A 17,488-nucleotide genomic window follows, 5' to 3' on the forward strand; every position below is an offset into this window, starting at 1 on the left:
CTTTATGCTGTTAGGTAGGATTAATTAGTAAGCATGCAATAAGACTATATAGGCTACTATATAAAGGCTAAGGTTCTTCTAATTAAGTTTTTTTAATTATTAGTTTATTTAGATATTTCTAGCGTCTAGCTAGACCTTCTTGCTAGCTGTATACGCAGGGGCAGAGGTTTAGAATTAGTTTACGTACTCTTGTTAAAAAGCTTAAGCCTATGTAAGCTTTTTATAAACATATTTAGATATATTTTAGATTTTATTAATAAGTCTATTTACATCTATTACTTATATAAATTAATAAGTTAGTTAAGAGGTATTTAAAAGTAGTTTAAATTCTATTTAAAGGTAGTATCTATAGTTTACTAAGAACAGAGATACTTATGTTAATTTAGACATTACGTTATTAGCTTTAAACTATGCTATAGCTAACTATTTTACTTAGTTGTCCTACTAGTAGTTTATATACACTTATAAAACTTATTTTATTATAGCGTTTATGTTCTTAGTCTAGCTATTAGTCTCTAAGTAAAAAGCTATAGATAAATAAAGGATAATTTAAAGCTATTTATAGAGTTTGTTTTAGAAGGCTAAGACAAACTGTGTACCTCTGTCTAATATAATTATGTTAGGTAAGCTATAGTAAACCTATACATATTAATAGAATAACTAGGCTATATTAGGGGCAGTTATAAAGAAATATAGTATTAAGTGTTAATACTTAGTTAAGTAATTAACAACTACTATAATATTTATATACTCTTTAGATAGAGGTAAGTTTATAATAAAATTAATTAATATATCTTTTTAAGCTTATTTAAGGATTAGAAGTAGTTTAAGTAGGCTATTATACCTTTCTTAAAAGGCTTTTACTTTATAGTAAGTATAGCAACATAATACATATTAGCGTACAGTATAGAACATGCAGGGCTAGTAGTACTCTCTTTATAGTAGGTTAAGAGTCTTTTTTTTGCCTAAGTATTCTTTAACAGGCAAGTTATATATAATTTAGAGTAGTTTAATTCTTAGTTTATTAAAATTAAGAATTATAAGTTAGTTACAGTAATACAGCTTACTATTTTAGTTTTTATAGTTAGCTAGTGTTACTTTTTTTAACTAACTAGCGCTGTTTTAAAGCAGGTCTAAGGTTTTTTAGATAAATTTATTATTTAGATACTTATTAGTAATAATTTAATTAATTATCTAATTTATTTTATTTAGGTTAAGGTCTAAAAATAGCTTAGGTTAAAGTAAAGTTTAGTGTTAAGCCTTTTACACTTTTTTTTAAGCAAGGATGTTTTAGAATTGCCTTATAAAAGTATCTAGTTTCCCTTTATTTTAACTAGAATAATAAGTAATTTTAAAATTAAAATAGAATAGATATTTAAACTAATAGGCTTATTAGTAGCTAAGTTATTTTATAGTTATAAAGTACTATAAGTTTTTATAGTTAGATAGAACCTATATTAGATGCGCTGCACCTTCTAGTTTAGGTTGCTATTATTTAAAGCAGTGTACTATAGTAAGTAATTTCTTATTATAGATCTTATAATTACCTTCTATAAAGCTTATTCTTTTTAAGAAGTATATAATAGGCCTAATAGTCCTGTCTAGCTTAGTCTAGAAGAGAACTCCTGCTACTATGTAGTCTAAGGCATTAGCTTTTATAAGTATTAGTAGTTTAAAGTTAAAGTAGTAGAGTATTAAAGCTTTAGTAAAGGCTTTTTTTAACTAGTTAAAAGACTATTAGTAATTTAAGTTAAAGTTAAATTAGATCTTTTTTTTAGTAAGTGTAATTATAAGGCTTACTAGCTATAAAAAGTTATTAATAAATTATTAGTAAAAGTTAGTAAATTTTATAAAGGCTTAAACATCTTTTATATTCTTTAAGTATTACTAATCTAGCATAGTTTAAACCTTAATAGGGTCTATTTAGATGCTATTTATAAAGATTACATATCTTAAATATGTAACCTTTAATTAGTAGAACTTACATTTATCTATATTAAGTTATAGACCTGCTTCTTCTATAGCCTTTAGCACTAGGTGTACATGCTATTTATGCTCTAAAAGGCTATTACTATAAATTAGAATATTATTAATATACATAGTGCAGAACATGTCTAGGTAGGGTTAGAGCAAGTTGTTTATAAAATGTTAAAAAGTACTAGACATGTTAGCTAAGCTAAAGGGCATTACTAGGTACTTAAATAGTTTATATTAGGTCTAAAATGCTGTTAGCTACTTATTACCCTTTACTATTCTTAGCTTATTAAAGGCAGTAATAATATTTAACTTTATAAAATACTTTACTTTACTTAGTTAGCTTAGAGTTTCTGTGGAGGATAAAATAGCCTGGCAGTAGCTGTTTAGAAGATTGGATAAAGTGACTCTGCTATCTAAGAGAGCTAAAGGCTCTCCTTATATACACCGAGCTTCGGAACATAATATCTCTAGATCCTGAGCTGCGTCCTAGGCTCTAAGCCCCCAGTCCTAGGCTCTAAGCCCCCAGTCCTAGGCTCTAAGCCCCAGTCCTAGGCTCTGAGCCCTAGCTAAGGCTCTTAGTATACGCGACAGTTTCTTATAAAAAAAGAATTAAGTATTAGTTTTTAATAGTAATAGTGTTTAGTCTTTAGTAGTTAACATAAAATTAAAGCCTACCTCTAGGTTTTTTTATAAATAGTATAAGTAACACTACTAGTAAGAAGCTAGCTTAAATAAACCTTTTTTTTAAGTTTTTATTAAGGTATTTTTAGAGCACTTTTAATTTATTTAGTAACATTTTATATAGTAGCTTATAACTAGGTTATTTACTAGGCTTAAAAGTTATTTAGTAATTATATAAATGTTATATTAAAAGCTTATTAAACTTGTCTTAAAAAAATATATAATAGGTTATAGTAGTTTTAAGGGACTATTATTCTTAAGTTAGTGTGTTTTTAGGGAGCTAAAGCTTAGTCTATATTAGAAATTATAACTATGTAGATTTTATAATCTAGTTATTAAGCTAGAGTTATAAATAGGGCAGGTTCTATATAGCAGATGTCTATTTGCTATTTAAGTCCTAGTTTATGTTTAAATTAGGTAAGTAAAAGTTTTTTAAAAGCTTTCTCTTTTTTAAGTTTAAGCAGTTATTAAATTATTTTATATAGCTTATTTTAGTAAAAGGCCTAGCTTATTAGCCTTACTTAAGTAGTTTTTCTCTAGGTTATTAAAAAGTAGGTCTAAAAACCTTCTATATTAAGTGCTATTTAGGTGTTATTTAAGTGTAAGTGTAAGTATATATCTTAGCATTAAAAAAAGTTAAAGTTTAGAACTTACTTTTAGTAATTAAAGGCAACTTTATACTAATACAGCTATAGTTATTCTAGGATTAGGTTATAACATTCTATGTTTATTACATAAAGTTTAATCTACTTCTTATAGTGTTAGTAAGTAATTATAATAGTTATAGTATAAAAAATAAAACTTTTTTTAAGTTATTTTTTATTAAATCTAGTTAGGTAAATTATTTAAGTAAGTAGTGTTAATTAAAGATTTAGTTTATGCGCTAGTTCTTTATTAATATAACCTATCTTATTTACTTCTAAGTTAATAAAAGCTTATATTAAGGCTAATATAGTTTTTTATTATAAATTATAGAAATATTAACTTAGTACTTTTAGTTATTAGTAAGGGACTTAGCCTATAAGTTAGCAAAGATCTAGTGTTAAATTAGTTCTAAAGGGTAACTTAGCTCTAGAATAAGCCTTTTTACAGGCTTTTACTACTATAGCTGCAGCTATGTTAAAAGTAGTAAAAAAAATTAAAGCTTAAAGATAAGTTAAAGCTCTTATAAAAATAAAATTAAAATAGTAAGAATCTTTAATAAGTGCTAGTAGCGCTACTTACATAGACTTAAAAAAAAGAAATAAAGTAGTTTTAAAAAATATAACTATGCTTACTACACTTAAAGTATTAACTTTTTTTTTTATAATCTTTACACTTTTTAAAACTAACTAGAGCATAATTTAAATTAATTTTTATTATATTAAAGTCTTTATTTATAACTGCGCTAGTTTAGGGGCGTATTAGAGCTTGTATAGAGAGGAACCTTATGTTATTATTATAGGTAGCAATTAGGTTTGCATACACATTAAGGTTGTTTAGGAGGGGTTCTTCTACTATAGCGCGTTGCAGTTTAGTTAAGAGGGAGTTATATAAAGCTATAATTAGACTTATTTTATTTAGGCCTATATTAAATATAAGTTAGTAGAACTTAGTAAAGTGTAAAGTAAAGCTTTTTTTTTTATTATAAAGTGTTTAGGTAACTTAAGGCTGTTAACTTTTTATTTAAGTCTTTATAAGTTACTTATAAAAACACTATAAATTAATCTAAGTTAATAATATTTTTATTTATTAGTAAGTTAATTAAAGCTGTTATATTATAGTTAAGTTAAAAGTAGGCATATAGTAACTAGAAGTGTTTAGAGGGGAATTAGTCTATGTTTCTTTTAAGTTTATATTAGAGCTTATGTAAAAAGAAAAGTAAATCTTTTTATTTTCTATTAAACAGTAGGGGATTAGAGAGTTAGTTAGATTTTATTACTAAGTTAGAAAAGTTACAGGTTATAGGTAGTATTAGATAGAAAAGAGTTAAGCTATCTCTAGACTTTTAGGTAAGCTTTAAAGCTAGTAAGTTCTTAGTTTCTACTACTATAATAAAAGTTAAAGCAAAAATAGACTACTTAATAACATAAAGCTATTCTTTAAAGTTCTTTTAAAAAGCTTTTAAGTTTATAACATAGTAGCTTTTTTATAAAGTAAGTGCTTTTTAAAAAGCTTTTTAGCTTACTTTAATAGCTTAGAGTTATATAAGTACTAAGCTTATTAGATTAAATTTAAAAGCTATTCTTAGCTAAAGTTTTAACACAATATAATGTTATAATTATGTATAAGTAAAGTTATAGAGCTTTATAGAGGTCTAGTTTAATTACTATGTAAAGTATTATAGTAGGTATAAGATGTTATGTAAGAAATAAAAAAGTTTAAAAGGAAATTAGTAATTAAATACTTAGCTTAGAAGTCTAAGCGCTTTAAGTATAAATTAAGCCTATTCTAGGTTTAGTTAGTGTTAAGGTAGTTTATGCTTAAGTTTATGTCTGTGTTGTGTTGTGTTTATGTTAGACATGCACTAATAATACTCTAGTACGCGTCTAATACAGTTGTGTCTGGGATCCGGGGAGGATACCGTGACACGTACTATGTAGCAGCTTTCGTCAAACGTTCCTCCTGTCTTGACAGTAGGTGCGCATATCTGACATTAATATAGGTTGTTTTACTTTTTTAAAAAAAGTATATAGGCACTAAGCTAAAAATTTTATATATAACTAAATTACTTTAATAATATATATAACTTTAATAAAATAAGCTTTATAATAAGATAAATATTTACTAACTATACTTATACTTAAAACTCTACTTTAAGCTTTAAATAACACTTTATAAATATACTAAGCTAGTTTATACTAACATAGCTTAGATTATGCTTAGTGTGTAAAGAATTAGCTATATTAGCTATAGCTACTAGCTAAAAGGAAAATCCTTACACATATAGCTTAAGTATATGCTTTATAATTACCTACTTTTTATTATTATCTAGCTTTTATAAGTTAGGTATAAAATTAGCTTATAAAAGTTATTTAGTGTATTAGATATTTATTATTTTCTAAAAAACTTTATATATAGCTATAGTATATTACTTTAAAAGTATTATATTTTATTTAAAAGCCTAAAGTGTAAGCTATATCTAATATTCTTTTAGTATATTTAAGTAGTGTTGTTAGAAATATATTAGTGTAAAGAAAGTAGTTTAGTAAAGTCTTAGTAAAAGTAAGTAACTTAGGTGTGTAAGCAACTTGCCTATAGAGTATGTTAATAGTAAAGTAATAAAGTTTATATTTATATAAAAGAAAAAAAATAAGTTGCTGCTAAACAAAAAAAACAATAGAAAAGCATTAAATAAATAAGCTTAAATAAAACAACTAAAGCTAAAAATAAAAGGTTAAGTAATTCTAGTTTCGTATAGGTTGCTGCTAGTCTTTTCTTTTATAAGAGCGTTAGTATAGATTGCTTCTAGCCTTATAGTATATTATCACTCTTATAAGAACTAGCAGTTTTATAATATACGCATTAGCCTCTATAAAATTTTAATTTAAACTTGATAAAAAAACCTTTAGTAGATTATAAAGCTTTATATTTTAAAGTAATAAAATATATTACTACATGTAACTAGATAATAGATATTCTTAAAAAAAAAAGTAGGTAAAGATTACACTAGCTAATTATAAAAGGTGTATCCTTGGTTAGCTAAAGCGCATAAAGGAAGTTCTTTAAAGCAAAGTCAAGTGAACCTTCTATTAATTAACTATAACACTTGAAGATAGGCCTAAATATAAGCTTCTTATAGAAATAAAAATCTTTTAATTTAGGTAGCAATTAGCTAAGTAACCTTCTTCCTAAATAGGCTGACTATACCTCTGCAGAGCTCAGATGGTTGAGTGGCTAATGACTTTTGGTAGGCGACTGTACATACGTTCTCTAAGAAAGGCTTGCGTACGCCTCATGATCAGATCTCAAGATCTTCCAACAAATCCCATTTCTCCTCCTCAATCCACTCCTCGACCAATACTCCACTCCCAGCTGGAATCTTCGCAACATGCTCGGCCCCATCAACCTCGTAGATGGCAACATTAGGCTCCACACATGGCTCATTGACATCGCGTTTCGTACCACCACCCTTAAGCCACTTGGCTGAAGGAACTAACATCCGATTAAATAATATTTCTTTTCAAATATCTCCCCGAATTCAGCTCTCGGAGCACTTACCAGGATAACTGAACCCAATACACTTATTCGTCACCTTATTCGGATTTTTGAAGGTCCCTGAATTGCCCTTATTACAGTCGGTACCGCTCCAGACCTGGAATCGGCTGTCGGCGGGCAGGCTCCAGAGAAGCTCAGAGCGAGCTGTGCCAAGGTTGCAGCAGTTGCCTTCTTGGATCCCGTTGCAACAGACTTTTGTGCCGCTGCAGGACGAGCCGGTGGTGCGGCATATATCGGCGGCTGAGGCGAAGCCGGTGATTAGGGCGAGGAAGGTGAGGGGCTGCATTTTGGATAATAGAAGCGAGGGAATTGAGGATGAGGGTTAAGGGAAGCTGCTACTGTCGATGAATAGTGAGGGTCATCTGAAGAGAAGGGCCTGCGTAATTTATACTTCCATTGCTCGCATCTTCGTGAGAAATACGCTGCACTTTTTACAACACCCTTCCCATCAATATCCTCGACGATGACAAGCCTTCCTCCATTTCCGTATCTAGGCTATAAAACGGTCGGAGTCGGTACAACCCAAAATTAATCCCTCTTCCCATCTGGTTAAATCCGTAACCAATATTCCTTGCAAAAACACTATTCAGGAGATGGGTAGAAGCAGGTGAGCTGCTGTGTTTCATTGCCTGGCATCCCAGATTGACATCACGTGAACAACTTTCTTCTAGAGCCCACCGCCCATACAAATCTCACGCTGATTTGTCATACACAATTACCATGGAGAGAAGGTAAAGGTCAGGCTTTATTGAGACCTGAGTTCAGTGCTTGTCATCTTCATTTGAAGGCTGCGGGTAATCCTTGGACTTAGTCAGGGTGTCGTGAAAAACATGACATTCAATAATTGTATAGATGCCGATTCAATACAATCTTAACTTGATACAATAAATTCCGAAGCATTATCATTGACCAGTTTCGTATGCCACTACTCCGCAAGCTACATTCGATATCTGACTTCACTCCCCGCATTCAATCCTCTCTCTCCCACCCCACAAGCGGATTCGCCTCTCTCTCCCTCAAAACATACTCGTGCATCTCATTATTAGGCGGATTCCTTACATACTGATTCCCAAACTCCATTCCTTTAGCTTCATGCAGCTCAAAATAGTGTAGGTGCTCAAACTCCCTTAGCACATCCAACGCCTGAACCCAAGACCCTGAAAGTAGATATGGGCCATACAATCGCAGTGACGTCAAAGTGGTCCTCACACTGCTGGCAAATAGTTTTAGGTCTATCAGAGTGGTAGGGACGTTGCGGAAGTAGATACTCTTGAGTGCGGGGGTTTGGAGAGGAAGGGTAAGGAATTTACTGAGCGAGACGGTGGGAATTTCGTAGAAACAGGGGTAGTCATCGAGACTGAGATGCAGCTCTTCAAGCCGAAAGGAACTGAAATACGCGGTTGTGAGGGTGCACAATGCTACCATTTCATCGACAGGCCGATCATTGTTCTCTGCGTATGAGTCTTTGCGCGCCCACCTCTGCAAAAAGAAGTACAAGTGCGTGGCGCGTGAGAGCGTTGTGCGAATCGTAGAGAGCTTAGCCTCCGAGAAGGATAAGCAGCGGAGATTAGCAGGCGCTGTGACTCTGATATCGAAGTGTTTAGGTCGGATATCCGTTTTGGCAAGCGTGGTGAAGAGATCCGAGATGATATAGGTAGGCGGAGAAGTATCCATCCCAGTCGTCCATGTGCCTTTCCATTGCGAACGATCCAGACAGCTCGAAATTAGGTCTTGTTCCGAAAGTGGCTCGTGGCGTTTTGAATCTTCCTTACTTCTGATCTCATAATCCAGGACCACAATCGCCCTCAAAGCGGTAAACTTCGATATCGCATCTACAAGCCTCGTAACGTATGCCCCATCCCTCTTAACCTCTTCCTGATCCTTAAACCGCCTAACATACTCTTCAAAAGTGGTCAAAATTAACTTCTGCTTCGCCGTTGCCTTCTCATTCTGAAATCCGTCAATTGCAACTGCATCCCATTCACCCGTAACCTGAAATGCATTATCTAGAGAAGCCGTACTTTCATTATGGTCGCGTCGGGCTGCCACACGGCGTTCCATCCGTTCAAGACGCTGATACAGATTTGATGAGGAATTCAGTGCAAACCGACCCAGGCTCTCTGCGAGAAGGGTGTCGTAGTAGGATACGTCGACGGAGAGTTTGGTTATGCTTTTGGAGAATATGGGGTGGTTGGAGAGGGCTTCAAGATGGGTGAAGGAATTGGGAGTAATTGAAACAGAGGCTTTACTTATTAGGAAGGGGGAGCTGGCGGAGTGGAGCCTTTTCGAGACAAGGCGCACAGATTTGATCTCGGGGATTGTGAGATTGGAGAAGCACGCGCTTAGCAGTTCGTTAGGGAGAGCTTCAAGAGGCATTTTGGGTAGAGATAGAGATGAATGATATGACATTGAAATGTTTTTGCTCTACTCAAACAGTGGCCTCAGAGTCGATTGTATGGTCAGGAACTTCGAATCTAGGCTGAAGCGGAAAGTTGATTGCCAGATCTTAGTCAGATAGATCCACACCGCCGCATGTGGCTGTGCATACTCTACCGCCCGCGTGCCTCACCTCTCCCATCCTTGGCGTGCATCAACAAATCCATGCACAGCTTGGTAAACCATCAAGGTCCAGGCCTAACTGCCGGAAATACTAATTCCTGTAGCTAGGGTCTAAGGATCTGGTATATCCAAAAATCGGAGTATTTCTTAGCACTGCCCTTAGGATAGTTTTTCCCCTACTAAAATTGTATTAGAGATTAAAATTTTAACAACATCTACTATATATTAATTAAAACTTAATAGAACTGCTTTAGGTAAGTTAAAGCTTTTAGTTTGTATAAAGAAGTGTGTATACTAGGTTTTTTAAGAGTAACAACGCGTTAAATTATAATGTATTGTGTCTATAGCATCTCTAGCCTTTCTAGTTAGCTTTAACTACTCTAGTATATTAAACTAAGTACTTAAGAAGCTTAATAATTATATTTATATAAACCTTTATTTGTTTCTTTTACTTAGGCAGTTTAAAATTACTATTACTATAAGAGGTATCAAGCAGGAAACACAGGTCACAGAGAGGCAATGCAGGATAGCGGGGTTGTAACGATTCTCATGAATCGTTCCATCTCAGGTCCCTTAGAACCTATCTAAAGGGTCTCTGTATCAGCCCTAACTATAACTTAACCCTGTCCTCTGCTGTTACCTCTATTTTCCTATATATTTAGTTGCACCTTACCTTTATAGCTAGCTTAGTAGTTTTCTAATATTCTTTATACAAGGCCTATAGGTGTTAATAGAATTCCTAGGTTATTAAGTCCCCACACACTCCTATATGCCTCTAAGTAGATTCCTACCGCATTTAGACCTATTGCCTTGCCTGTGCTGTTACATTATATTAGAAAACTTGCTATTGCTAGTAATAGCCTTGTTATAATATTACACTAATTATTTATTTAACTATGTCTAAGCCTAAGACACGTCTAATTTAGTTTAGGTTATAATACTTACACACTGTTATATTAAACTATTTAGTCTATAGATAGGATACTAGAGACCTTCTATTAACTAAAGCCTTTAGATTTAGAACTTTCTATCTCTTATAATTAGGATTACCTTTAGAAAAGTTGCGTAGAATGCGCTTGTAACAGCACAGGCAAGACAATAGGTCTAAATACGGTAGGAATCCACTTAGAGGCATATAGGAGTGCGTGGGGACTTAATAACCTAGGAATCTTATTAACACCTATAGGCTTTATACAAAGGATATTAGAAAACTACTAAGCTAGCTAAGAGAAGAGGTGCAACTAAATAATTAGAGGGAATAAGAGTAACTGCAGGGGACAGGGTTAAGTTATAGTTAGGGCTAATACAGGGACCCTTTAGATAGGTTCTAAGCGACCCGAGATGGAACAATTCGTGAGAATTGTTACAGCGCTAAGGTAGAAACTTAAAGACTACTAATAACCTATTAGGATTAGAGACAACTACTAATGCCTAACTCTTAACTACTAACCTCTAACCACTAAATCACTTCTAATAATGCCTTAAATTACTACTGCTACTCTAATAGCAAGAAACCTTTTAGGCACCCCTAACAATACCTAATGCTACCTTACTAAACGCACGCCTAAGATTAATAACTGTACAGATAGCAAAGAACTAACGTTTAGACAATAGCAGGCCTTAATTAGTAGGCTAGGCATTAATGCAGATCACTATTAGAGCGGGTGCGCACGCATGGCGTTTAGTTTAGAGGACACTGCTTGCATTGTAAAGGAATAATTTAGAGCAAGGACACGTAGCTAAATTAGACTAGTTTTAGTTTAAGAAGGCAGAGGACTTAACAGCAATACTTCCTACGCTGATAGGGACTATTAGTCTACAGAGGGGGGGGGGTAGTGTAACAATTCTTATGAATTGTTCCATCTCAGGTCGCTTAGAACCTATCCAAAGGGTCTCTGTATTAGCCCTGACCATAACTTAACCCTGTCCCCTGCTGCTACCCCTATTTCCCTATGTATTTAGTTGCACCTTGCTTTTATAGCTAGCTTAGTAGTTTTCTAATATCCTTTGTATAAGGCTTATAGGTGTTAATAGAATTCCTAGGTTATTAAGTCCCTACGCACTTCTATATGCCTCTAAGTGGATTCCTACCGCATTTAGACCTATTGTCTTGCCTGTGCTGTTACAGGGTGTAACGAGAGTAAACCTTAGGGTTGAAGGCAGAGGTACGAAGGTCGAGGAGACTATATACCCCGTGCCAAGCCTAGGGTACTCAGGGGTTGGATAGCTGTAACATAACTGTGACAATTACTAACTATAAAGGCGACTCTTTTTATATAGTTTAAAATATAAAAAAATAACTTAAAAGCCATAGCAGTGTTGTAAACTACCTAGCATGAAGCTTAAAAAACCTACTAAAATTAGTAATAAAAATAAAGAAAGTCTATTTAAAAAGTTAATTAGTAGTAGATAAAAATACTAAGATAAATAAACATATTAGTTATGTAACAATTCTCATGAATCGTTCCATCTCGGGTTGCTTAGAACCTCCGGAAGGTCCTTGTATCGGCTCCGACCCTAATCTAGCCCCGACTCTGCCCTGCCCCCTGCTGTTACCCCTATTCCCCTATGTATCTAGTTGTACCTCCTATGTAGCTAGCTTAATAGTTTTCTAATATCCTTTTGTACAAGGCCTATAGGTGTTAATAGAATTCCTAGGTTATTAAGTCCCCACGCACTTCTATATGCCTCTAAGTGGATTCCTACTGCATTTAGACCTATTGTCTTGCCTACGCTGTTACATTATATTAAAAAACTTACTTTTACTAGTAACAGCTTTATTATAATATTATAGTAATTATTTGTTTAACTATATCTAAGCCTAAGACATGTTTAATTTCGTTTAAGTTATAATTTTTACATACTATTATATTAAACTACTTAATTATATAGATAGAATACTAGAAACTTTCTGTTAACTAAAGCTTTTAAGTTTAAAACTTTTTATCCTCTATAATTAGAATTACCTTTAGAAAAGTTATGTAAAGTGTGCTAAAGTAGAAACTTAGAGACTACTAATAACTTATTAAAATTAAAGGTAACTACTAATGTCTAGCTAACTACCTTTTAATTTAAAAATTAAAATACACTCTAGCTATAGTAAGCCCTCTAAAGTTAATTAATAATTTATGTTAATAGCTAAACCTACTTCTGCAGCTTTTAATGCTATACTTTTACCTAATTTAAAGTTAACCTCTAGTAGTATACTTATTAATAATTAGATTACTTAATTATAAGTATAGCTTAAGCAGCTAATTTAGCTAAAGACTACTAGTTAACCTCTACTAACTACTAAATTACCTCTAATAACGCCTTATACTACTTTTACTACTTTAAGTACAAAAGACTTTTTAAGTACTACTTAAACTTATTAAATTTACTTTACTAAATGTATGCCTAAGATTAGGATTTTTATAGATAGTAAAAAACTTATATTTAAATAATAGTAAGCTTTTATTATAAATAGACTTAATATTAATTTAGATTACTATTAAAGTAAGCGTGCACAGATAGTATTAGTATAAGAACATACTACTAGTGTTGTAAAGAATTACCTAGAGCTAGAATACCTAGCTAAATTAGACTAGTTTTAGTTTAAAAGTATAGATAATGTAATAAAGCTTTTATAAGCTTATTTTATTACTAGCTAAAAAAGAAATAAGGTGTAATAAGCGTTTTAGATTCTTAGAATAGATAAAAAAAGCTATTTTTTACATTTAAAGCGCGCTTTATTAGTATAGCTATTAAAAAATTAGTATTCTAGTTAGATTAGTTTTTCTATCTATAAAAAAAGCTTTTTTCTAGCCTATAGGTACCTAACTATAGCTGTCAACACACCTAGGCAAACTTCTTTAAAGCTATAGTAGCCTATCTTACAGCGTATAATCTAAAGAGAAGGATCTATAAGAAGAATCTAGTTATTCTATCTAAATTATCTTTAATAGTTAAATTACTTTTAACTAATAATAGAAACTATTAGTTTATAGAGAGGGGGTAGTGTAATAATTCTTATAAATTGTTCTATCTTAGGTTGCTTAGAACCTCTAGAAGGCCCTTATATCAGCTCTAACCCTAACCTAGCCCCAACTCTGCCCTGCCCTCTACTGTTACCTCTATTCCCTTATGTATTTAGTTGTGCCTCCCCTGTAGCTAGCTTAATAGTTTTCTAATATCCTTTTGTACAAGGCCTATAGTTGTTAATGGAATTCCTAGGTTATTAAGTCCCCACGCACTCCCATATGCCTCTGAGTGGATTCCTACCGCATTCAGACCTATTGTCTTGCCTGCGCTGTTACAAGTTATAAAAAAAAAGTGTATATTTTTAACCTACTATTTCTTATTACTTTAAAGACTATAGATAAAGTAAGTGTATATTATAGCTTTTTTTTATTTTATATAAAATAATTTAGTGTTTTTAATAAGTTGATTTTTAATAAAAAAAACTAGCTAGTAGTATAACATACTCTATAGGCAAGTTACTTACACACCTAAGTTGCTTACTTTTACTAAGACTTTACTAAACTACTTTTTCTACACTAATATATTTCTAATAACACTACTTAGATATGCTAAAAGAATATTAGATATAGCTTACATTTTAAGCTTTTAAATAACACTTTATAAATATACTAGCCTAGTTTATGCTAACATAGCTTAGATTATACTTAGTGCGTAAAAAATTAGCTCTATTAGCTATAGCTACTAGCTAAAAAGCAAATCCTTATATATATAGCTTAAGTATATGCTTAATAATTACTTAATTTTTATTATTACCTAGCCTTTATAAGTTAGCTATAAAATTAGCTTATAAAAGTTATTTAGTATGTTAGTTATTTATTATTTTTTTAAAAAAACTTTATACATAGCTATAGTATATTACTTTAAAAGCGTTAGATTTTATTTAAAAGCCTAAAGTATAAGCTATATTTAATGTTCTTTTAGCATATTTAAGTAGTATTATTAGAAATGCATTAGTGTAAGAAAAGTAGTTTTATAGAGTCTTAGTAAAAGTAAGTAACTTAGGTGTATAAGTAACTTACCTGTAGAGTATATTAAGCTAGTTTATGCTAACATAGCCTAGATTACGCTTAGCGCGCAAATAATTAGCTATATTAGCCACAGCTACTAGCTAAGGGGAAAATCCTTGCGTATATAGCTTAAGTATATGCTTAACAATTACTTGCTTCTTATTATTACCTATTCTTTATAAGTTAGCTGTAGAATTAGCTTATAAAGATTGTCTAGCACATTAGTTATTTATTATCTTTTAAAAGACTTTATGCATAGCTATAGTATGTTACTTTAAAAGTGTTATGTTTTATTTAAAAGCTTAAAGTGTAAGCTATATTTAATGTTTTTTTAGCGTGTCTAAGTAGTGTTGTTAGGAATATATTAGTGTAGAAAAAGTAGTTTAGTAGGGTCTTAGTAAAAGTAAGCAACTTAGGTGTGTAAGCAACTTGCCTGTGAAGTATGTTAACATTTAGTTATCCTATATAATTTTAGTAAGGAAAAAAAAAAGACATAAGGAATGCTTAGAAATGCTTTGATTTCTGCATATAATAGATCGGAACTGCTCCTATTATCCCATGCACCCCACTAAGATCGACAAGCTGCCCCTCTCTACAATAACGATAATAATATATCTTCCTGGTGTCATAATGCATAAAAATTCCAACAAAAAAAAAAGGCGAAACAGCATCCACTGGATCATACCTCGAGTACACGGTGGGCCGCCACTAACGTCATACGTACAACTACATATACATATCAGTCTTAGGATTTTGAATTTTGGAATACGTCAAAAGATGATCTTGCCGTTATTCCTCTCCTTAACTTTGGAAACGATCCAGGCGGTGCCGTGAACACTGCAGACGCGAATATGGCCGAGAAAATGAAAGCGGTACATTATGAGGCCCCATTCAAGGTTTCCGTGAAGGAGGTTGAGACACCGAAGATTCAGCATCCAGATGATGTGATTATTAAAGTGACGACCAAAGGTATTCAATCACTCTCATACGCGGCTTGAGGCTAAGTCTAGCTAGAATGATAGCGATCTGCGGATCGGATCTTCACATGTATCAAGGTCGCACAGCGGCAGAGACAGAACTTATCTTTGGTCATGAGAAAATAGGTGTTGTCATCGAAACCGGCCCAGGAGTAACGTTGTTGCAAGAGGGCGATAGAATTGCACTTCCGTTCAATGTTGCAGATGGAAGGTCTCGCAATGGTGAGGAAAGACGTACAGCATTCCTTATTGGGTGAGTAATAACACCTTTGCTCAACATTTCAACATTAGTAATAGGTGGCAGTGTCAATACAGGGTTCGCCGGCGGAGCATACGGATATGTTACCATGGGGCCATACCAGGGTGGTCAAGCACAATTTCTGAGAGGACCTTGTGCCGATTCCAATGCATTGAAATTGCTGAAAGGAACGGAACATGAGGCCGACTTTGCGCTTTTGGCGGACATTTTTCCAACGGGATGGCATGGGCTGACTCTCGCGGGGTTCAGGCCAGGGAAGACTGTTGCAGTATTCGGAGCTTATAGGCGAAGTTTCAAGCAATAGCCGATTACTAACATGTCCCAAGCCCCATTGGCTTGATAGCTGCTTATAGTGGCATCATCTGAGGCGCGAGTAGCGTATACGTCGTGGATACTGTATCCGAGCTGTTGGAGGCGGCGAAGAAGATCGGATGTATACCAATTGATTTCAAGAAGAAAGACCCAGTCGAACAGATCATCGAGCTCAATGAAAGAATGGTAGATCGCGCCGTAGAGGCGGTGGAATATCAGGCGGTCGAGACTCCTGGAAGCAAAGAAAAGCCGAATATCGTTTTGGACCAGCTTCTCATGGTAACGAGGCCGACTGGTGGACTGGGGATCCCGGGTCTGTATGTGCCCGCAGATCCTGAAGCACCAGACAAGAAAAGCAAGAAGTGCCAGGTTTTGCTGTCCTTTGGGAAACTGTTTGAAAAAGTCAGTTACTCCAATAGACAACACTTTCACAGCTGATTATTCGCAGGGTCTAACGTTGGGAACGGGACAATGCAACGTCAAAGCGTATAACAGATATCTTCGTGACTTAATCATTTCCGGTAAAGCAAAGCCAAGCATTGTAGTCTCTCATGAGATTACTATCGGTGGTGCCCCTGACGCGTATGAGAAGTTCGATAAGAGGGTAGATAGGGACCCGAAGGTGTTGATACATCCAAATGGACCCCTCTAGGGTAGAGCTTCAGCTTTAGGGTACAGCATGCATAGGGTGTAATTTGGACGTACATCAGCGCATCTATTTTTGTGTTCAACAGTGCACTCCATCTTAGATCGGAGCGCAAGCCTGATCATTGCCTGCTCATCTTCCCTAGTAGTGCATCATTAGTCGGGGGGTGCGCAATGTCGATTGACCTTTTCCGAAGCTTAAATAGTATCTTTTTCGACAACATAAGCCTTCACAATCTTCACCTCCTCCACAGGCCTATCCTCCCTATCCGTCTTTACCAATCCCAACTTCCTCACAATCTGCAGCCCGCCTGACACCCTTCCAAATATCGTATGCTTGCCATCCAACCACGGCGTCGGCGCTAGCGTAATAAAAAACTGACTGCCATTCGTATTCGGGCCCGAATTAGCCATCGACAGAATGCCCGCCCCAGTGTGCTTGAGGGAGGGTGTGATCTCGTCTTCGAATTTCTCGCCAAAGATGGAAGTTCCACCACGGCCTGTGCCCGTTGGATCCCCACCTTGGATCATGAAGTTGGGGATTACACGGTGGAATATGAGGTTGTTGAAGTAGTTGCGCTGGGCGAGGGTGGCGAAGTTTTGGCAGGTCTTAGGCGCATGCGTTGTGTAGAGTTCGACCGTGAATGAACCCTAGGTGCTTTATTAGCAGGTCTAGGAGAACGAAAAGAAATATTCCTTCCCTACCAAGGTAGTTTCAATTACAACCTCAGTAGCCATCTTGAGGAGTTGTGTGGAGTACAATGACAGTCGTGGGCTAGTTACGACCATGTTGAGCTCTCACTGAGAATTTCATATCGTGAAAGCCACAACTGCGCCACACTTATGTGTGGCTA

The 17,488-nt window shown here is 34.1% G+C and overlaps 3 protein-coding genes across 3 annotated transcripts; 1 reads left to right on the forward strand and 2 right to left on the reverse strand.

Moving 5' to 3' along the window:
* Positions 1 to 6,465: 6,465 nt before the first annotated feature.
* BDR25DRAFT_397132 (uncharacterized protein) lies at positions 6,466 to 9,299 on the reverse strand. Its single transcript, XM_033698482.1, has 8 exons — positions 7,849 to 9,299; positions 7,739 to 7,809; positions 7,611 to 7,661; positions 7,534 to 7,552; positions 7,360 to 7,484; positions 7,195 to 7,327; positions 6,859 to 7,135; positions 6,466 to 6,792 (listed from the first exon to the last, which is right to left on the reverse strand). Exons 1-8 carry the CDS (start codon positions 9,262 to 9,264, stop codon positions 6,599 to 6,601), a joined length of 2,286 nt encoding a protein of 761 aa, XP_033540255.1. The 5' UTR covers positions 9,265 to 9,299; the 3' UTR covers positions 6,466 to 6,598.
* A 5,993-nt stretch (positions 9,300 to 15,292) lies between these two features.
* BDR25DRAFT_383684 (S-glutathione dehydrogenase) lies at positions 15,293 to 16,660 on the forward strand (the record flags this gene model as incomplete). The annotated part of the gene is made up of 5 exons (XM_033697836.1): positions 15,293 to 15,410; positions 15,464 to 15,671; positions 15,723 to 15,967; positions 16,045 to 16,391; positions 16,438 to 16,660. The coding sequence occupies 5 exons, from the start codon at positions 15,293 to 15,295 to the stop codon at positions 16,639 to 16,641; spliced, it is 1,122 nt and encodes a 373-aa protein (XP_033540256.1). The 3' UTR covers positions 16,642 to 16,660.
* On the reverse strand, positions 16,469 to 17,402 carry BDR25DRAFT_307731 (peptidyl-prolyl cis-trans isomeras-like protein-like 1). The gene is made up of 3 exons (XM_033690892.1): positions 17,340 to 17,402; positions 16,700 to 17,285; positions 16,469 to 16,642 (listed from the first exon to the last, which is right to left on the reverse strand). The coding sequence occupies exons 1-2, from the start codon at positions 17,370 to 17,372 to the stop codon at positions 16,833 to 16,835; spliced, it is 486 nt and encodes a 161-aa protein (XP_033540257.1). The 5' UTR covers positions 17,373 to 17,402; the 3' UTR covers positions 16,469 to 16,642; positions 16,700 to 16,832.
* Between the last annotated feature and the right edge of the window lie 86 nt (positions 17,403 to 17,488).

The sequence above is a fragment of the Lindgomyces ingoldianus genome (genome assembly GCF_010093535.1).
Source record: "Lindgomyces ingoldianus strain ATCC 200398 unplaced genomic scaffold BDR25scaffold_59, whole genome shotgun sequence".
Lineage (NCBI taxonomy): Eukaryota > Fungi > Ascomycota > Dothideomycetes > Pleosporales > Lindgomycetaceae > Lindgomyces > Lindgomyces ingoldianus.

Bases quoted from the DNA above. Each gene is read 5' to 3' on its own strand.
- BDR25DRAFT_397132 (XM_033698482.1), bottom strand. From the start codon at position 9,264: ATGTCATATCATTCATCTCTATCTCTACCCAAAATGCCTCTTGAAGCT. The intron at 7,662-7,738 runs GTATCAAGTTAA...ACCCTGACTAAG, and splicing joins ATAATGCTTCGGAATTTATT to TCCAAGGATTACCCGCAGCC. The intron at 7,136-7,194 runs GTAGCAGCTTCC...TCCAAAATGCAG, and splicing joins ACCCTCACTATTCATCGACA to CCCCTCACCTTCCTCGCCCT.
- BDR25DRAFT_307731 (XM_033690892.1), bottom strand. From the start codon at position 17,372: ATGGCTACTGAGGTTGTAATTGAAACTACCTTG. The intron at 17,286-17,339 runs GTAGGGAAGGAA...TAAAGCACCTAG, and splicing joins TTGTAATTGAAACTACCTTG to GGTTCATTCACGGTCGAACT.